At 36.6% G+C, this 17,081-nt stretch overlaps 1 protein-coding gene across 5 annotated transcripts in view; it reads left to right on the top strand.

Annotated features, from left to right (window-relative positions):
• The window catches only part of LOC146002880 (zinc finger RNA-binding protein-like), an 81,875-nt gene that overhangs the window by 22,981 nt on the left and 41,813 nt on the right, over nucleotides 1-17,081 (top strand). For 2 of the 5 annotated variants that reach the window (XM_083140915.1, XM_083140912.1), the window contains exons 3-9: nucleotides 367-507; nucleotides 2,143-2,310; nucleotides 5,792-6,006; nucleotides 6,913-7,086; nucleotides 10,056-10,248; nucleotides 12,825-12,944; nucleotides 16,576-16,804. In XM_083140915.1, the coding sequence (XP_082997041.1) occupies nucleotides 367-507; nucleotides 2,143-2,310; nucleotides 5,792-6,006; nucleotides 6,913-7,086; nucleotides 10,056-10,248; nucleotides 12,825-12,944; nucleotides 16,576-16,804 (1,240 nt within the window). Of the gene's footprint in view, nucleotides 1-363; nucleotides 508-2,142; nucleotides 2,311-5,791; nucleotides 6,007-6,912; nucleotides 7,087-10,055; nucleotides 10,249-12,824; nucleotides 12,945-16,575; nucleotides 16,805-17,081 lie in introns of all 5 variants that reach the window. The other 3 variants (XM_083140914.1, XM_083140911.1, XM_083140913.1) reach the window with 2 other exon arrangements.

Here is a 17,081-nt window from a genome sequence, read left to right as displayed (position 1 = left end):
AACTATGCCAAATACCCTTCCACATCAAATAAATTAACATTTTTCATTGGGTGGAAATATTTCCTGCTGTTCTAGATGTTTTAGTTACTAGTTTATTTTTATATAGTAAATTGAGTTGCTGCTCTAACTTATTTTTGTATCCAGGGGAAACCAGTGTTCATGTGATTTTTTTGTTACTATTCTGTTCTTGATAAAGTGTTTTAAGTTTCTTGACCTGAATCATTGCACGTCTTTTCAGTGCATTATTTTCAACAATGTATTTTGTATGGTAGCTCTTTGGTTCAGGCTCACAACTACAATTGCTGTATTTTTTTCCTGTGCATTTCATTGCATTACAATGCTGAAAGTAATTTTCCCCTGCAGTAGGTGCTGGGAGTGCGGCTTCGGGCACAACATATGACTATGGATATGGACGTTCAGCACAGACAGCATATGATGGCTCTAAGACGTACTATCAGCAACCGTCAGCAGCAGCAACTTACTCTGCAACTGAGACACACTATCAAGGTAGCGGCTAATTTTGCATATTTTTATTTATAGCTTATTCATCAGTATCTAGTTTTTTTTGGCAGTACCGTTGCTTTCTTGCTATTTTTTTATTATTAATTTTTTTTTACTGTCAAGTAGTGTATTTTGAACAGATTGTGGACAATTAACTCAGTATTACATGAGATTCGGGTTTAGAAGTAGAATATTTTAAATTTGTTGAATAGACCACTGATCAGTGTAAAAACTGCAAAAACTTTTTTTTTTATTTGAACCATGACAAGTTTATGATTCAGAAAACAATCTCCAGTATAGTATAGCAAGTTCTATTTTGTTAGTTTCTCTTATTGTATATATTTTGATAATTTTATTATTGCTTTATATATCGGGTGATTCCCTCACTAGAGGCCCCAAACCTTTTGTCTATAAAACTGCCATTTACTTAGTTTGTCTTGAAATTTTGTATGCACATACCTTCAACAATGTAAAACAGGATCTAACCCCTCGCAATATGTTTGGACTCTTCCAGCGACTCATTTGTTTTGTTCCACGGCAATGCATCTAGGTAGTGTTGGCTCGAATGTATAGGGATCCCAATGTACACAATCGAAGAGCATGTGTTCCTCGTTCGTGAATACTGTCAAACTGGTTCATTTAGAACATGTCAAAGGGCATTTCAGACTGAATTTCGTGTGAGACGTGTACCTTCAAAGTGTTGTATTCAGAAATTGGTAAGAAAGTTAGACAATGGGAAGTCTTCGTCACACAGCAGTTAGGAGGCTGGAAAATGTCTTGAGACAAAACAGGATGTAAAGGAGTGATTACTGGCATCACCATCAAAATCATTGCGAAGACTTTCCCAAGAAACTAATCTCCCATATTCCACGTGTCACAGCTGAAAAAAAAAATCAAAACTACACTCTTACCGGGTCTCATGTGTTCAAGAATTGCAACTGACAGACATGCATACATTCGAGCCAACACTACCAAGATGCATTGTCGCGGAAGAAAACAAATGAAAGTCACTGAAAGATTGCAAACATGTTGTGAGGGTTTAGATCTTGTTTTACATTATTGAAAGTATGTGCATACAAAATTTCAAGACAAACTTTTAAGTAAATGGCAGTTTTATAGACAAAAGTTTGGGGCCTGTAGCGAGGGAATCGCCCTTTACTAAATGTAACATAGTGTGCACAATTTGCTAGTAGGGAGTATAAAATTTACAACATAGTAAGAGAAAGCACTGAGACTTTTCTTTTATTGAGTTTCAGATCAACATCATCAAACTCTTTCATTCAATTTTGTCTTGCTTGATGGTGCTGATTGAAAAACAGTGAAATGTCTGCACTGTCTTCTTTTGCTGTGCTGGGTATTTTAAAGTATAGGACTTACTGCCAGTAGAAGTAAAACTGAAGTCTCTTGATCAACATGGCTTAATATGCAGGGAAGGGAATAAATTTCAATACAATTGTGTAGTCTTCTTTAGCATATTAGAATTTCTTTCTGAAAAATGAGTTGCTGTTGTGTAATACTGATGGTACCTCACTTACGAGGAGCACCCTTTTTTAATATCATGATTATTGTGATAGGAATTGAGTAAAATTCTTATTTTTCGATATTGTCATAAGTATTGTTTAATTGAATTCCCTTTTACAGCCTCAAAACCAGCATTTAGCACCACAAGTACGTATACGGCTACAACAAGGCCTGTGACCCAGGCCACACCTAAGGCTGCAACATATACTGCTGCCTATACTTCGCAGACAACACCTAATTATACAACACAGTATCCAGCTGCAGCCCAAACTACTGCAACAAGTAAGGGTAGGTTTTGACAGTGTGTTCTAATTACTAGAGGTACTAATAATTGTGAATATCTAGAATAAGAAAACACGGATGCCTATATATTGCTATCTGCCAATACCAGTGGTATGTGTATCAATTGGATTTTATCTACCAATGCTGAACAATACTTTTTGGTATTTTCACAGGCTCTGCAAAAATGCCATGCGACACTTTCACAGTCTAATTTTCCTGGAAGTTATGCAAAATTAAATTTTTTAAATTTATTTTGCACCAAGATTTAGTGAAAATTGTATTGTGATTACACAACAGGTTTTTTAATATTTTGATGTAATTCTTGAAAATCGTGAAGCTAAACTCTAGTAAATTAATGGATATAAATGACATTGGAGAGACAACTCACTAATACATATTATGCAATATTCTGAACAACTTTTGTTACAATTTTCAAGCATCACTATTTACATCAGTGTGAATCTGTAAGAGTATCGGTTCCACGTGGTGTAGATTCAGCCCTTTTAAAATCTCGAATAAATTTTTACATAACACTCGAAAGCAATATGTAGTATTTGCACATAACATTTTCAGAAATTAATAATCTACTAAAGTTAGAATGTGTTGCATGTTAATGAAGGAAAAGGGCTGACAGTAATTTGTACATGTTTTTTTTTTTTGTAAAGTACCCTTGTGAATAATATTTGTAAATTGTTGTGAATGTGACTCTTTTGGATTCCACTTGAGACTGTAGTTCTAGCCCCAAAGAACTTTTTTTCATTTGGTGAGAATGGATCCCTGGTGGGAGCTGAAAAATTTTGTTGGCGTAATGAGTGTAATCAAGGTTGCTAGGTGACTGGAAAACTGGGAAAAGTCAGGGAATTTGGTTGGTTAGGGAACTTTGCATATTTTCTGGAATTTACATGCATTTTGGAGTTGCAGGAGACTCAGTTACAAAATGAATGAACTGTTCATTTCCACTTCCGAATTCGGTTCTTGTGATTCTGAGGACGCAGAGTAAAAACAAAGTGACTCGCTACATCGTTTCCCCCGTGAACCCATTCTGTGAATTTGAGTCCTTCGTTTGTGACCCGTTCAGAAGCAACCTGATCAACTAGTTCATTTGCTCGTTGTAGTTTTTACATTGCAGAGATGTGTTACACCCGAGAAATTAGTGATTTTATGCAGTATCAGTGACATCATTATTCGAAAATGCACGTGTTTTTTGTGCATGTAGAACAAAATTGTTTTTTAAAAACTGGTGCGAAATAGAGGAATTAAACGTATGCTGGTCACACATCGTTGTTAGGTTAGAAATGTCTGTTTCATGCCGATAGTAATTTTACGTATTTTTTGCATGTAGAATGAAATTATGCTTTAAAGTGGTGAAAATGGGCCCAAGTTCCTTTTGTTTTATTACGATTTCATCGTGCTACAAATGCAGCTTTTACATGGTTCGATTTCGATTTATGTCTGTTAACACATACTGCAGAGTTTTAGCGATTACTTAAGATTTTGCCAATATATGCTTCAAATTTCGTGTCGCAATGATTGCTAAAATTCTATGATAATTAGTCTTCCTGCTAGGAAAACTTGAAAGAAATCATAAAACATTCGTAACGGTTACCAAACATGGGTTGGAATGCAGGATTTTGGAGGAACAGTTGACCCACTCTACCCCCTCGAGAATGATGTTGATTTTTTTTTAATAGACTGATTTCGATGTTTTCTGTAATATAAAATTGGTTCCAGCATGTGGAAACCTCAAATAATGGACAGATTTGATTCTAAAGTGTGACCTGCGTATATTTTTTTTTAGGTGTATGGTTGGTCACTGGCCCCATTCACGTTCTGAATTTCCGAAATATGTACTATTTTCAAGAAATGAAAAAAATATAATCTTTAAACTTATTGCTAGAGGCACATATTTTTGGTAAATAAAAAAGCAAAATTTCGGTACAAAAACAGTCTATTTCGGGTTCAAAAGCGGTAAATAAAATAAAATTTCGGTGTTATAGCGGTGAATAATCACATCAAAAGTGGTATATAAAATGACATTTTGGTTTTAAAATTGTGAATATAATCCTAAATTTGATTTAAAAACTGCAGTTATTACACAAAATAAACTTAACCCTTCTAATAGAACATTTATGTCGTTACCAGAGTATTAAGTTTATTCCTGTGTAAAGCGGTCCATTTTTGCTTCTCAAATATTTACAGCAGAAATAAGCAATTTTCCGTGAATTGCATAACTCACAGGATACTTCAGACTTCAGAAAGTGTCGCGTCGGTATATAAACGGTAAATTTCGTGTTTAAGAGTATATTTCGCATTTTGCAGTTCATTTCGCATTATTTCGTGACAAAACAGGGTAGAAAAATGCACCTTACACCTTTCAGAAACATGAAAAATGAACATTACAGCATGTTATTTCATATTTCGTGTTTTCGTCAAAAACGAAATTTGCATGCCTCTACTTATTGCATATTTTCTAATGGTACAAGACCTAATTTTCTGTTTTCTCATTTGTATTGATATAATTTAGGTTGTAAACAGGTTACATTGGAAAGCTTTGATATATGCCACGTTTTTTTATTGATTTTTTTCCACCACCTTAATTGTAATGACAGTGAAAATGGGGAAGTACAATAGTTATTTATTTTATTGAATAGCATTGTATTAATTTTCAGCTAATAACTGTGTATTATTTTCCTGTAGTTTACGGTTATTACAAGCATAAGAAAAGAGTTTTCTTTGTGACGTTTCAGAACACACACTCCTTTCATCAGACATTTATTTTCATTTTGACTAAACGTCACAAAGAAAACTGTTTTCTTATGCTTGTAATAACCGTAAACTACAGGAAAATAATTCTATAATGCAAGCAATGTGTACATACAAGAAAAACTATAATAACTGTATATTCATATTCATAATAATTAACGTGCCTGCATATTTAATTGAAAAACATGAGGTTCAAAAGCAAAAATCACGACGACAAACATGTCTGGAAAAATTTCATTTCTGGTTGGAAAAGTCAGGGAATTTCATAATCAAAAAATCGTAGCTACCCTTGTACTGGACTTCTTTTAGCATACCCTATCCTCAAAAGACAGAAAACATGGACGAAAAGTCCCCGTGCAGCTTTCCCTTGTTCCGTTCAGCTCGGGCCATATGGAAACATGGTCCACTGTCCCCCTCCCCTCCTCGTGGGAGTATGGTGCACAGGAGTCACGGGTCAGCGCAGGTTGTTTTGCTTGTGGTTCCACTATATGACTTGATTGCCGGAGAACAAATCTGATGAGCAGCCACTCAGTAGGCCATATCCGACAAATGGATGTCAAAATCATTTTTTTTAAGTGCATTAAATTACATAATAAAATATCATTTAGCTCCGTGCACATTGTTCTGTACATTTTCATTCATACTTTAGGATGGATTCTTGAGATTTTTAGACAGATGTAAGTAATGAATTAGGCATTAAAATTACATTGTTTTATTTTTTCAGGTTACGATGCTGCGCTTTACAGTGCTGCAACAATGTATGTGCAACAACAGGCTCAAACAACTGGTGCTCCAGCAGCCACAAAGCCTGCCACAAGTACTTGGCAAGTGTACAAGAAAGGTCCGGTTGGTGTGAAGCTTCCTAAGCCAAAGCAGCCCCCAAAGCCACAGCAGCTGCATTACTGTGATGTTTGTAAAATAAGCTGTGCAGGACCACAGGTATGTGGAATTAAAATATTTCTGAATCTATTCTAAGTAATAAAGTTATGGTAATACTTATTTTGTGTCTGGCACTTGATGTTGTTTTTACTAGGTGATTGAAGGAGCTAACCAACTGATACTTGATCAGTATTGGCTGGTCAATGTGTTTGCCTGTAATTTTACCAGCTTGATATTTCTGTAAATGACCTGTTTTATTGTTTCTTCCAATGGGTACATTATCACTTATGTCCTATACATTTTATACAATGGTTGTGTGGAAATCAACTTCTAGTGAACTGTTAAATCAAAAAGGGCGGAGGGGAGTTAAGATGCACATTTTGCACCATACCTCCCAGATGGCATAGTGGTACTGGTGTTGCATTGCAATCTAGGTGCCCTGGGTTCAGTCCCCAGTGGTGGCACATAGTGCTTCTGCTCCCACTTGAAACTGTACGTCCAATTCTGTTCAGCTAATATGCACAAAAGGTTGACCTAAAACAACTTCAAACTACTTTTAACATAATCACCAATGGAATTGAGACACTTTACATATCGATGCATAACTTTTTGTAGGCTTTCGTTGAAGTTCCTGCCTGGAAGTTAAGGCAACCATTTTATTCCCCCTTGAAATACCCTTCACTCACAACACACATCCTGGGACGAATACTTGCTATGGGGAGCACATCTGATGGAATAAAATTGATGTAATTTTTCATGGGTGGTGTAAATGTGGGATAGTAACAAATTGGTGTGTGTTCGTAACAAATCATATGACAACTATCCCAATTTGCATATGTGGAGAACTGGTGCAGATACGATTTATTCCACCAGGTCACCAAAATTGATTTCGGGATATCTCATATATGCAATGTTCGACTTGATATATCGCTATAAATTGATATTGATATATCTGATTCTTTCCAGACATATAGGGAACATTTGGAAGGTCAGAAACACAAGAAGAAGGAGGCTGCATTGAAGGCTGGTTCCAATGCTGTTGCGAGAGGAGGGAATGCTTTGAGATGTGAATTGTGTGATGTTACATGTACAGGATCAGATGCATATGCTGCTCACATTCGAGGATCAAAACATCAGAAGGTAAGCATCCATGTATATTGTTATAAACATGATTAGGAAGAATTTTCAAACATTTTAGTTGGCTACTGCAAGCTCAGACCAGCTGTCACTTTCCTGTTCCTCTTGCGTAAGCTTGCAAGTACAGGTGAGAAGAGAATCTTTGGAACATGTAGTTATTGTGAAGACATTGCTGGCAATAGTTTCCCATTTAAAGGTTAGACTAGATTGACATATAGGGGATGGACAAAAATATGGAACACCTGCAGAAATGCACATTACCTTTATTAATATCGGGTAGGACCACCTTTTGCACACAGAGCAGCCTGCAGTCGACGTGGAATGGACAAATACAGGTCGCGTTGGTTGTCAAAGGGATGTTGTCCCATTCTTCCTCCAAAGCAGCTGCAAGTTGTTGTAGAGGTGATGGGGGGTGGGTAGCGGGCTCGCATCTTGGTCTCCAAAACCGAGCACAGGGGCTCAATAATATTGAGGTCTGGCGATTGTGGAGGCCATGGCAGATGTGACACTTCATCTTCGTGCTCATCAAACCAGTGCTGGACGATGTGAGCTGTATGAACAAGGGCTCTGTCATCTTGAAACACGGCATCACCATCTGGGAACATAGTTTGCACCGTGGGATGCAGCTGGTCACTCAAAATGGTTATGTAGTCCCTGGCAGTGACATGTCCATGCAGGGTGATGATGGGTCCGGCAGAATACCAGGAGATGACTGCCCAAATCATCACTGAACCACCACCATGCTTCACTCTCGGTAACAGACAGTCTGTATTGTATGCTTGTGCTGGCGTTCTCCACACGTACACTCGGCCAGCAGTTGGAAACAATGTAAAGTATGACTCATCCGACCAGATTACAGTCTTACACTGCTCCATTGTCCAGTTTTTATGGGCGTTGCATCACTACCTCCATCTAGCAGCATGGTCAACAGTCACGAGTGGTTTGGGAATTGCCTGCTTGTGGAGTTCTCTTCTCACTGTTTTGACGCTAACAGGGTTTGTAAGCACTGTATTCAGCTCAGCAGTGACTTTTGGAGCCGTGGTGATGATCTGCTTGGTCACAATCCTACCCAATGTGCGTCTGTCTCTGTCATGCAACACACACTTGCATCCACGCTGGTGCTCCGCTGATGCGGTTTTTCCGGAAGTCTCGTAGGCAGTCATGATCTTCGAGACTGTGCCTCTTGATACACCAAACATTTCCGCTACTTTCATCACGGAAGCTCCCACCATACATGCACCCACAATTTGCCCTTTTTGAAACTCTACAGACCGGTCGCTGAACTGTAACTGGCCCATCTGTCAGGTTGGCCAGGGTGTATACCTCGCAGGAAGTGCCAGTGACCACAGTGCCACCTACCATTCAGATGCAAATCGTGTTTGAAATGGCTACCTGTTTTATACCAGGTGTTTCCATATTTTTGTCCATCCCCTGTATCTATTGTCTCCTGTGATGGAGGGAAACCTGTACCACCTCATATTCTACCTGGCAGCAAAAGAGTAAACATTCCTACAGCTTTAAAGTAGGTGGTAGATTAAAAAGAACTTCATTAACCAAGTTCTTTAACTGCCTACCTATTTTGAACTATATGTAAAGCTTAGTGTTTCCTTACCTCTTTAATGTGTTGTGTATGTCCTGTACAACCTCAAGGGGCTTTTTACATCAAATTTTTAACTTAATTTAAGGATAATTTAATTAATTCTGCTGTAAATGGACTTCTTTGCACTGGAATAAACTTAAATTCTTTGATAACAATATAAATATGGATTCATAATTGGGAAAAGAGAGATGCAGTTGTGTAAATGTGGAGAAACTAGTACTCACTTATCCACGAAACTGTTTTTTCTTTGTTCTATCAATTTCAGTGGCCACTGCCACCATCCTCGTTGCAACTTGCTGTACTTGCAAGTTTATATACCGCTTTTGGTCCTTAAATGTGACCAGTTTTTAAACCGTAATCTTGATATTTTATTCACCAAAAATATGCAGCCATAGTCATTAGTAGGGGCACATATTTTTGGTAAATAAAAAAGCAAAATTTCGGTATAAAAACAGTTGATTTCGGGTTCAAAAGCGGTAAATAAAATAAAATTTCGGTGTTATAGCGGTGAATAATCACATCAAAAGTGGTATATAAAATTACATTTTGGTTTTAAAATTGTGAATATAATCCTAAATTTGATTTAAAAACCACTTATTATACAAAATAAACTTATCCCTTCTAATAGCACATTAATGTAGTTACCAGAGTATTATGTTTATTCCTGTGTAAAGCGGTCCATTTTAGCTTCTCAAATATTTACAGCAGAATTAATCAATTTTCTGTGAATTGCATAACTCACAGGATACTTCAGACTTTAGAAAGTGTCGCGTCGGTATATAAACAGTAAATTTCGTGTTTAAGAGTATATTTCGCATTTTGCAGTTCATTTCGCATTATTTCGTGAGAAAAGAGGGTAGAAAAATGCACCTCACACCATTCAGAAACATGAAAAATGAACATTGCAGCATGTTATTTCATATTTCGTGTTTTCGTCAAAAACTAAATTTGCATGCCTCTAGTCATTAGTTATTTAATATTGACACGCGATGTGAAGTTGTCTTTTACATACATTGGTCATAATTCATGTACTTCTGCATGTTTGCAAATTCTTTCATAAATGAATTGTTTGTTAATTTTTTATTGATACTTTTGATTTTGGAAAAATAATAAATATTGGAGGTGTCTTGTATAATTATAAATCAGTCTATTCCTAATTTTAATGATTACATTAGACCATTAAATTAATTCTAAATGTACATTCCTAGGCTTTAATAAATTAATGTGAAATGCATGAAGTTGTTCATTGTTTTATGGAAGTTTATCAAATTTAGACATAACTATTTTTAATGTTTCTGAATATGGCATAATTTGCTTTACATTTTTCTATTTAATCTTCTTGAGATTGACTGTCTTTTCTTGTTGTTTACAGGTTGTAAAGTTACATACAAAGTTGGGAAAACCAATTCCTTCCACTGAACCTGTAATAGTATCTGGGACAACCAAGACCACGTCAACAACTGCTGGGAAGACAACTACTACTACTACAACTGCTGGTAAGGTTACCACTGGAAGTGCAAACAACAGAAAAATCATTCCTGCTCCAAAAATAAATTTTGTTGCAGGTAAGAAATGAAATTAGTACCTTTATAATGGTACAAAGTTTTGAGAAATAGGGAGCAAAGCAGGCATCTTTTTCAACACTTATTTTTCTTAACTATATATTATACATTGACAACTTCTATTATGTGTAACGTCTCTCTTCAACTTCAGTGAATACTGAGATATCCTATCTAGATGTATATTCCTTCATTTTTCTATTGCATGCGAACTGATTATTTTTGTACCCTGTGGAATGGCTTGAACTGGACAATTGCTATGATCCAGTGTGACAGTCATTTTGGGTGACATTTTATGCGTTGCTTTACAAACAGCTCAGGAGCTTACCTAGCCTTTCTGATTGGGGACTTAGTAATGCAAGATGCCCAAATGCCAACCTCTCAGCCAGTGTAATTCTCTGTGCGGCTTGTGTTCTGTCTCATGTGTGTGTTATTGTCATTCATCCCAACTTTGTGCAAGTGGAGAGTGGTGATGATCATGTTGTCTTTACTAAAGTACATATCAAGATGTCAAGAACGTGTAAGATCCATCTCACCTATTTACCTCCACGTAGCGCTTGTTTGGAAGCTCCAGAAAGGTTAGCAACTTGCTTGCTTTGAGTATCATTCTACGGCACTATCCATGTTGCATTTTAACATCATTTGTACTTCAAAAACTTAAACAGTGGCCTGTATCTTCTGTTTCGATTTTCCTCTATATATGTGATTAGTTACGTATCGGCTAGGATTATTTACATATCTGCTAGGGAGCAGATATGTAATTTATCACTTATATTATTGGTATAATTTACCAATCTAACTGATCTGATATTTGTATAGTTTGTAATTTAGTGCAAAATTCTGCCATTTTTAGCTATTTTTTATGATTATGATTTTATAATTCAAGTCATGCTTGTTTAACGTAAATATTTAGAGGCACATATTTTTGGTAAATAAGAAAGCAAAAAAGAAAATCATTATTCCATGCACTTCTAGAATAAGGTTAATGTAAACAAAACCATGTGACCTCATAGTGAAAGTGATTCAAAAAGCATGGAGCATTGACTATGCACTCATATGGAGTGGGTTGATGAACTTTGAAAAAGGGAGAGAGAGAGGAGGAGGGGGGGGGGTAGGTGTGTGTGCAGTCTCGAACTTTCTACATTAGGTAGAAGCAGACCATTCTCAAATTCCAAAAATATTATCATTAGCACCATATATTTGTGGTGAAAAATATGTTATAACCAACTTGAAGTAAGTTGAGTTCCAATACTTGTAGACAAATAAGGAAGTACGGAGTTGAATGCAGTTTGTTTTATCAATTTCAAACATAATTAGGTGTGATCTAATAAAATTTAAACACTTCAGAGTATTCATGGTGGTTGCGGTAAACACGGTTTAAAATTACTTACGTGAAATTTAGAAGATTTCGTACTTCCGCGTTGCACAATTTAATGGTTCAATCCTATCCACAGTGGATCTTCGAAATTAATAGGATTGAACCATTAAATTATGCAACGCGGAAGTACGAAATCTTCTAAATTTCACGTAAGTAACTTCAGAGTATCTTTTGACACATGCCAACATTTTCACAGGAATGTTCACAAACCTGCATTTTCTAGTCATTCATATCATGTGGCTTCATCAGGAAGATACAAGATCTAAAAACTAAATAAAACAACTTCCTAGTTGATTTGTTTCATTTTTAATGGAACTTTATGTATTTTAATATGCCATGATAATTGTTTTTATTGATTATGTAATACATTTTTCACATGCTTCTTAATTAGGCATTGTGTCGGTCCTACAAATAAATTCAACAGGAAAAATTACTAATGTTTGCTAGGGCTGAGCAGATACTAGTGCAGATACCCTGCAGAACCCTACCACTTCGCTTGGTGATGCAAGATAAGTGAAAAATCATGGGAAACAACCATTTGTACGTGGTTTAATCTAGCTGTTGAAATTATTCCATGTTTATTGCATTTATAGTTTTCTGGGCTAAAATTTAGGGAAAAAAGTGAATGTTGTAAATGTAAATATGGTAGTTTTGTAATAATTCAAAGGAGTTTAGAATATAAATAAATTTGTAACGAATTTATTTGAACTGCAACGTTTGTCTACCAAAGTTTTGCTTTCAAATATTCATAATTATACATAAGATGATAATTTAAGCAGAAAAGTAATTTCTTTCCACAAGGTTGTTGCAAGAAGAATGTACATTAATGCATTTTTCATAATTTTAATTTCCTGTATATTTAGATGCAGCAAGAGTAATGCTGCATTTTCTTGGTCATTGGAAAAGTTTTGACTAGTATCTGTAAATTAAATTACAGTACTTTCAAATTCCATGTATCCGCTCAGTCCCTATATTTACTTAAATTAACAATATTAGACATTGCACAATTAGTTATTTTTCATGTCTTCTAACCTTGCAGCTAATGAGATTTGAAGGAAATATACTTTTCAGCAGCATAACTTGACTAGAAAAATTCTGAAATATAAAATTGTATGAAATAAATTACAGTAATAGTATTAATAAAAGAAAAGTTATATCTAAGGAATTCATTACACCTTACTAATATATTTCTTTGATAATAAAGGATCTCAAGATGACAAATCTGAAGGCAAAGATGACAAAGAATCAGATATACCAAAATTAGAGGAAAAGGAAATTCAACCAGTTGGGCAGGACTACATTGAAGAAATTAAGAATGATGATGGTAAGTGTTGATGGAAATTTTGATTATAGTGTTCTAAAGGAGTTTCGAAAATGTAATGCCAGCCAATGTTAAAGAAGTTTGTGTTTGTTCTTAAGATCATTAATTTTTAACGTGATTGTGCACAAAATCAAAATACTTCCATTAGGAAAATACTGTTCGACACTATTCAGTTCAATAGACACAATAGTTCAGACACATACATATTATGCATAAACAGTTTGGAATTTATATTGTTAGTGTTAAAAGTATTAGGATTGCGTGTGAAAATGATTATAGATCTACAAATACATGAATATCATGGTTTAGTTTGACTCCTACAGCTCGCAACAATTCCACACAGGTAAAACAGTTACAGCAAAGAATCAGGCGAACCCAGGGGTGTCTCTGTAGCTCAGTTGGTAGAGCAATGGCACAGTATGTTGCTAGAGGCCCAGGTTTGAGTCCTGGTTGATCCATTTTTCGCTGGAATTACTAAGCGTATGTTTCTGCAAATCAGTTACAACATTTCGATTGTGGAAATTTACTTTTGGTGTATCTGTAGATACCCAGTCTGTGCTTTTGAGGTGTTCTTGAAATGTAATAAATTGCACTAGCATTGGGTGTTACAAATGTTGAATGTTGTAGTTTATTTTTCCATTGTTAATGTATTTTATTTTTAAATCAGTGCAATCTGTTACATTGTATCTAAAGATATCTTTTTGGCCGTTACGAGGAGATAGGTAATTTTCTCTGATAAGCTTACTTTTAATTTTTTCCGTGCAAATTTTCTTCGTGATCGATTTCGCCAACTGTGTGGTGACTTCGTCAGGTGTGTACTGTCTTTGCTGTGGCCGATGTGGTTCCTTCTTCTTCCAATTGTGCTAGTTGACATGGCCCTTTGACTTTCTGCCATTCTGGTGTGGGTGTGGTGCTTCCTTCTTTTGCCATGCATCGGGGTTTAGTCACTGTAGGCATCAGTTCTGTCTCGGCTGCTTCCGTGGAATGGTGTTTGTTCGCATGAACAGTCTGGCTTTTTTGCGAACTCTTAAGACCCGTGCTTGGTTTCTTGTGGGGGGAGCAAAAGAATTGTCCTCACCCCCCCTTTTTTTCTGGAATTGGCTACAAGCGGTATGCTGATGACTCGGTCCTTCTTTACAAAAAAACACTAGCAATTACAAGAAGCCATACGATTGTTTAACTCGTCCCACTGAGCATTCACTTCATACCAGAGGAAGAAAAAAGAAAGCCTACTAGACTACCTGGATCTTGCTGTAAGCAGAAAGAATGACAAATTAAACCCAACTCCAGAACGCAATACATCCACAAACTTTCTGGTCACTCTACACAGCAAGAAAACATAATTTGGATCAACTTCCTCCAGAGCCATCAACCTTACCCCAGTACCTGAAGACCTGCAGACTGAATTCGATCATATCACCTCCCTTGGCATCAACAATGGGTACAGTGGACAGGAACTCCTCCACCTCCTGGATACTACCAAAAGAAAAATGAAGCAGCCACGCCCCCAGAAAGAAAGGATAAAAGAAAAATGTATCGGCCTCCCCAGACATCCTGGCCTACCAAGAAAATTCAAAAAGTTCTAACCAGGCACAGTTTCAAGATAGCAGACCAACCCCATCCCTTCAATATCCTCCCACCTAACCCATTTCAAACGATATTGCACCAACCACAATGCAAGAAGTGGCGACTACGTGATCACCTGCACTTGTGGAAGCAAGTACATAGGTATGACAAAGCGCAAACTTGATTATAGGCTCAAGGAGCATGATGCTGACCACTGATTCGGGAGAAGCACAGGCCTTTCCTACCATCTTATGGACGAAAACCATAACATGGACTCTGCCAAAATAGTCATGCAAGCAAAATCCACCTTGGAAAGGTTCTGAAAAGAAATTTATGCAATAGTGACCACTCCTGCCGACCTCAACACTAACCCCGGGGCCCTCAATAAAACCTGGCTTCCCTCTATCAGGAATATGCATACCTACCCAATCTGCTCCCCCCCACGTGACAAGAAACCAAACATGGGCCTTAAGCATTTGCAAAAAAGCCCGCTTGCGCATGCGAACAAACTCAGTTCCATGGAAGCAGCCAAGACGGAACTGACGCCTACAGTGCCAAAACCCCGATGTGTGGCAAAAGGAGGAAGCACTACAACCACACCAGAATGGCGGAAAGTGAAAGGACCGTGTTAACTAGTGCCACCTTGTGCACAATTGGAAGGAGGAACCACATCGCCCGCAGCAAGACAGTACACACCTGACACTCGCAAGAAAAACCCATGCCTAGAATGGGATTCAAACCTGTTGTAGCATGCAGTGAACTTTGTAGCACTTTGTCATGGAGGCCAGCTGAAATTTGTTGAATAAATTTGCTTTTGAACCAAGTTGAATTATATACTTCAAAAATTTGAAAGATAACTAGTACATATTTAAGGCAGTATACTGAAAGTGAATTAAATATGTAGGATCTGTGAATAGTGGAAATTGGGGATATGACGAAGCTGAAAATTTACCGATGCCAATGTAAATTGTATGGTATGTACTTACCAATATTTTTTGGAACCGATGCCGATATTTAACCGATTGTGATACATAAGATTATTCAACAGAAATGGGACGCTATTTTCAGCATGATAAAAATAAATTTGTTATGTACACTTTGATTGCATATCATATGTATATACATATATATTCTCAAGAGATGCAAATGTACATTTGCATCTAAAAAAAAAAAAGTAGTTATGTGAACCTTTAAGAAGAACATCGATTCTCAAGAGATTTAACATTAGTACACAAGCAGCTCTTTGAAATGAAAAATGAATTCCTGTTCTTAATGTTGTACATTTAATGCTGGCAGATTCAACTTCAGAAACAAGAGTTTTTGAAGAGCTTTGGAAGAAACCTATTTCTTCTCTTATCGCAAATCTGTCCAGCACCACTGAACACTTGTTCACTGAATACTGATGCACCAGGTATTTTCTCACCACTTGCTTCAGGTTTGTATACTCCTTGAATTTCCAATACAACAGTGGATCCTGGCCACTTGGAATATTTGGTTCAGCAATGTACTGTAGGTAGGTTGATCCTCTGAATGAGAGTTTGCAATAATTTATTACAAAAAGTCTACAAATGATGAAGAATCATAATCTAATTTTCAATAAGCCTTACAAAATTGAAATATAAAACTTGTTAGAAGGTAAACTCTAGTATTATCTGCACCGGTGTAAATATCTAATTTATGCCGATATGTCAATTTCTACAGATTTTCATACATCTGTAATCGGCTTCGGCACGTCCCTAGTGGAAATGTATAAAGTTCACTAAAATACTTGTAAATATGTTTGCAGGCCAAGCAGCTTTATTGGTCAACACAGGATCTAGTCACACAATGTTTCATTTTCTAATTCAGATAAGCTCATGGGTATTCCTTTGCACTTGTCCCTCTTTATCAGTTCTATGATAATATATCCTTGTTTTTGTGATTGTCCTGAGGGGTAGAAAAGTGATGTAAAACATAATAGAAACATGACTTGCATGTAGTGAGTTATGGAAAATTGATTGTAGTAAGATTTTTGCAGTGTGTCTCTACATTTAGTATTGAGGATTTGTACATATCTTTTCTCATATAGGAAAAGTAATAAGTTTCAACTGTAAGCTGTGCGAGTGTAGATTTAATGACCCCAATGCAAAGGAAATGCATATGAAGGGACGTAGGCACAGACTTCAGTACAAGAAGAAAGTTAATCCAGATCTAGTTGTTGATGTGAAGCCATCCTTGCGGCAGCGCAAACTTCAAGAGGAAAAGTTGAGACGTCAACAAATGAGAGAGGAATTCTGGAGACGGAGAGAGGAGGAAAGGTGAGTTGAAACCTCTGACGATAATATTTTTAACATTTAGCTGCCTGCTGGTTCATACATTTAATACACCCTTCCTAGAAAGCAAGAGGTGATAGCTTGCAAAGAAAGTGAAACTAAAATGATACATAAAATTAACTGTCCATACCCTTTGCCTAAGGTCCCTTCCCCCTTTTCTTTGTTTGTGCATGCAATACAACATGGGCATGTGTACAGTTTCCCACTATATTTGTTCCTCTTATCTGGATTGGTGCATTTTCAACAGCATAAAGATTTATCA

This window comes from Lepisma saccharinum, chromosome 19, assembly GCF_977018435.1.
Source record: "Lepisma saccharinum chromosome 19, izLepSacc3.1, whole genome shotgun sequence".
NCBI classification, from domain to species: Eukaryota; Metazoa; Arthropoda; class Insecta; order Zygentoma; family Lepismatidae; genus Lepisma; species Lepisma saccharinum.
Note: the sequence above shows the minus strand (reverse complement) of the source record. Positions and strands in the feature narration are given on the sequence as shown.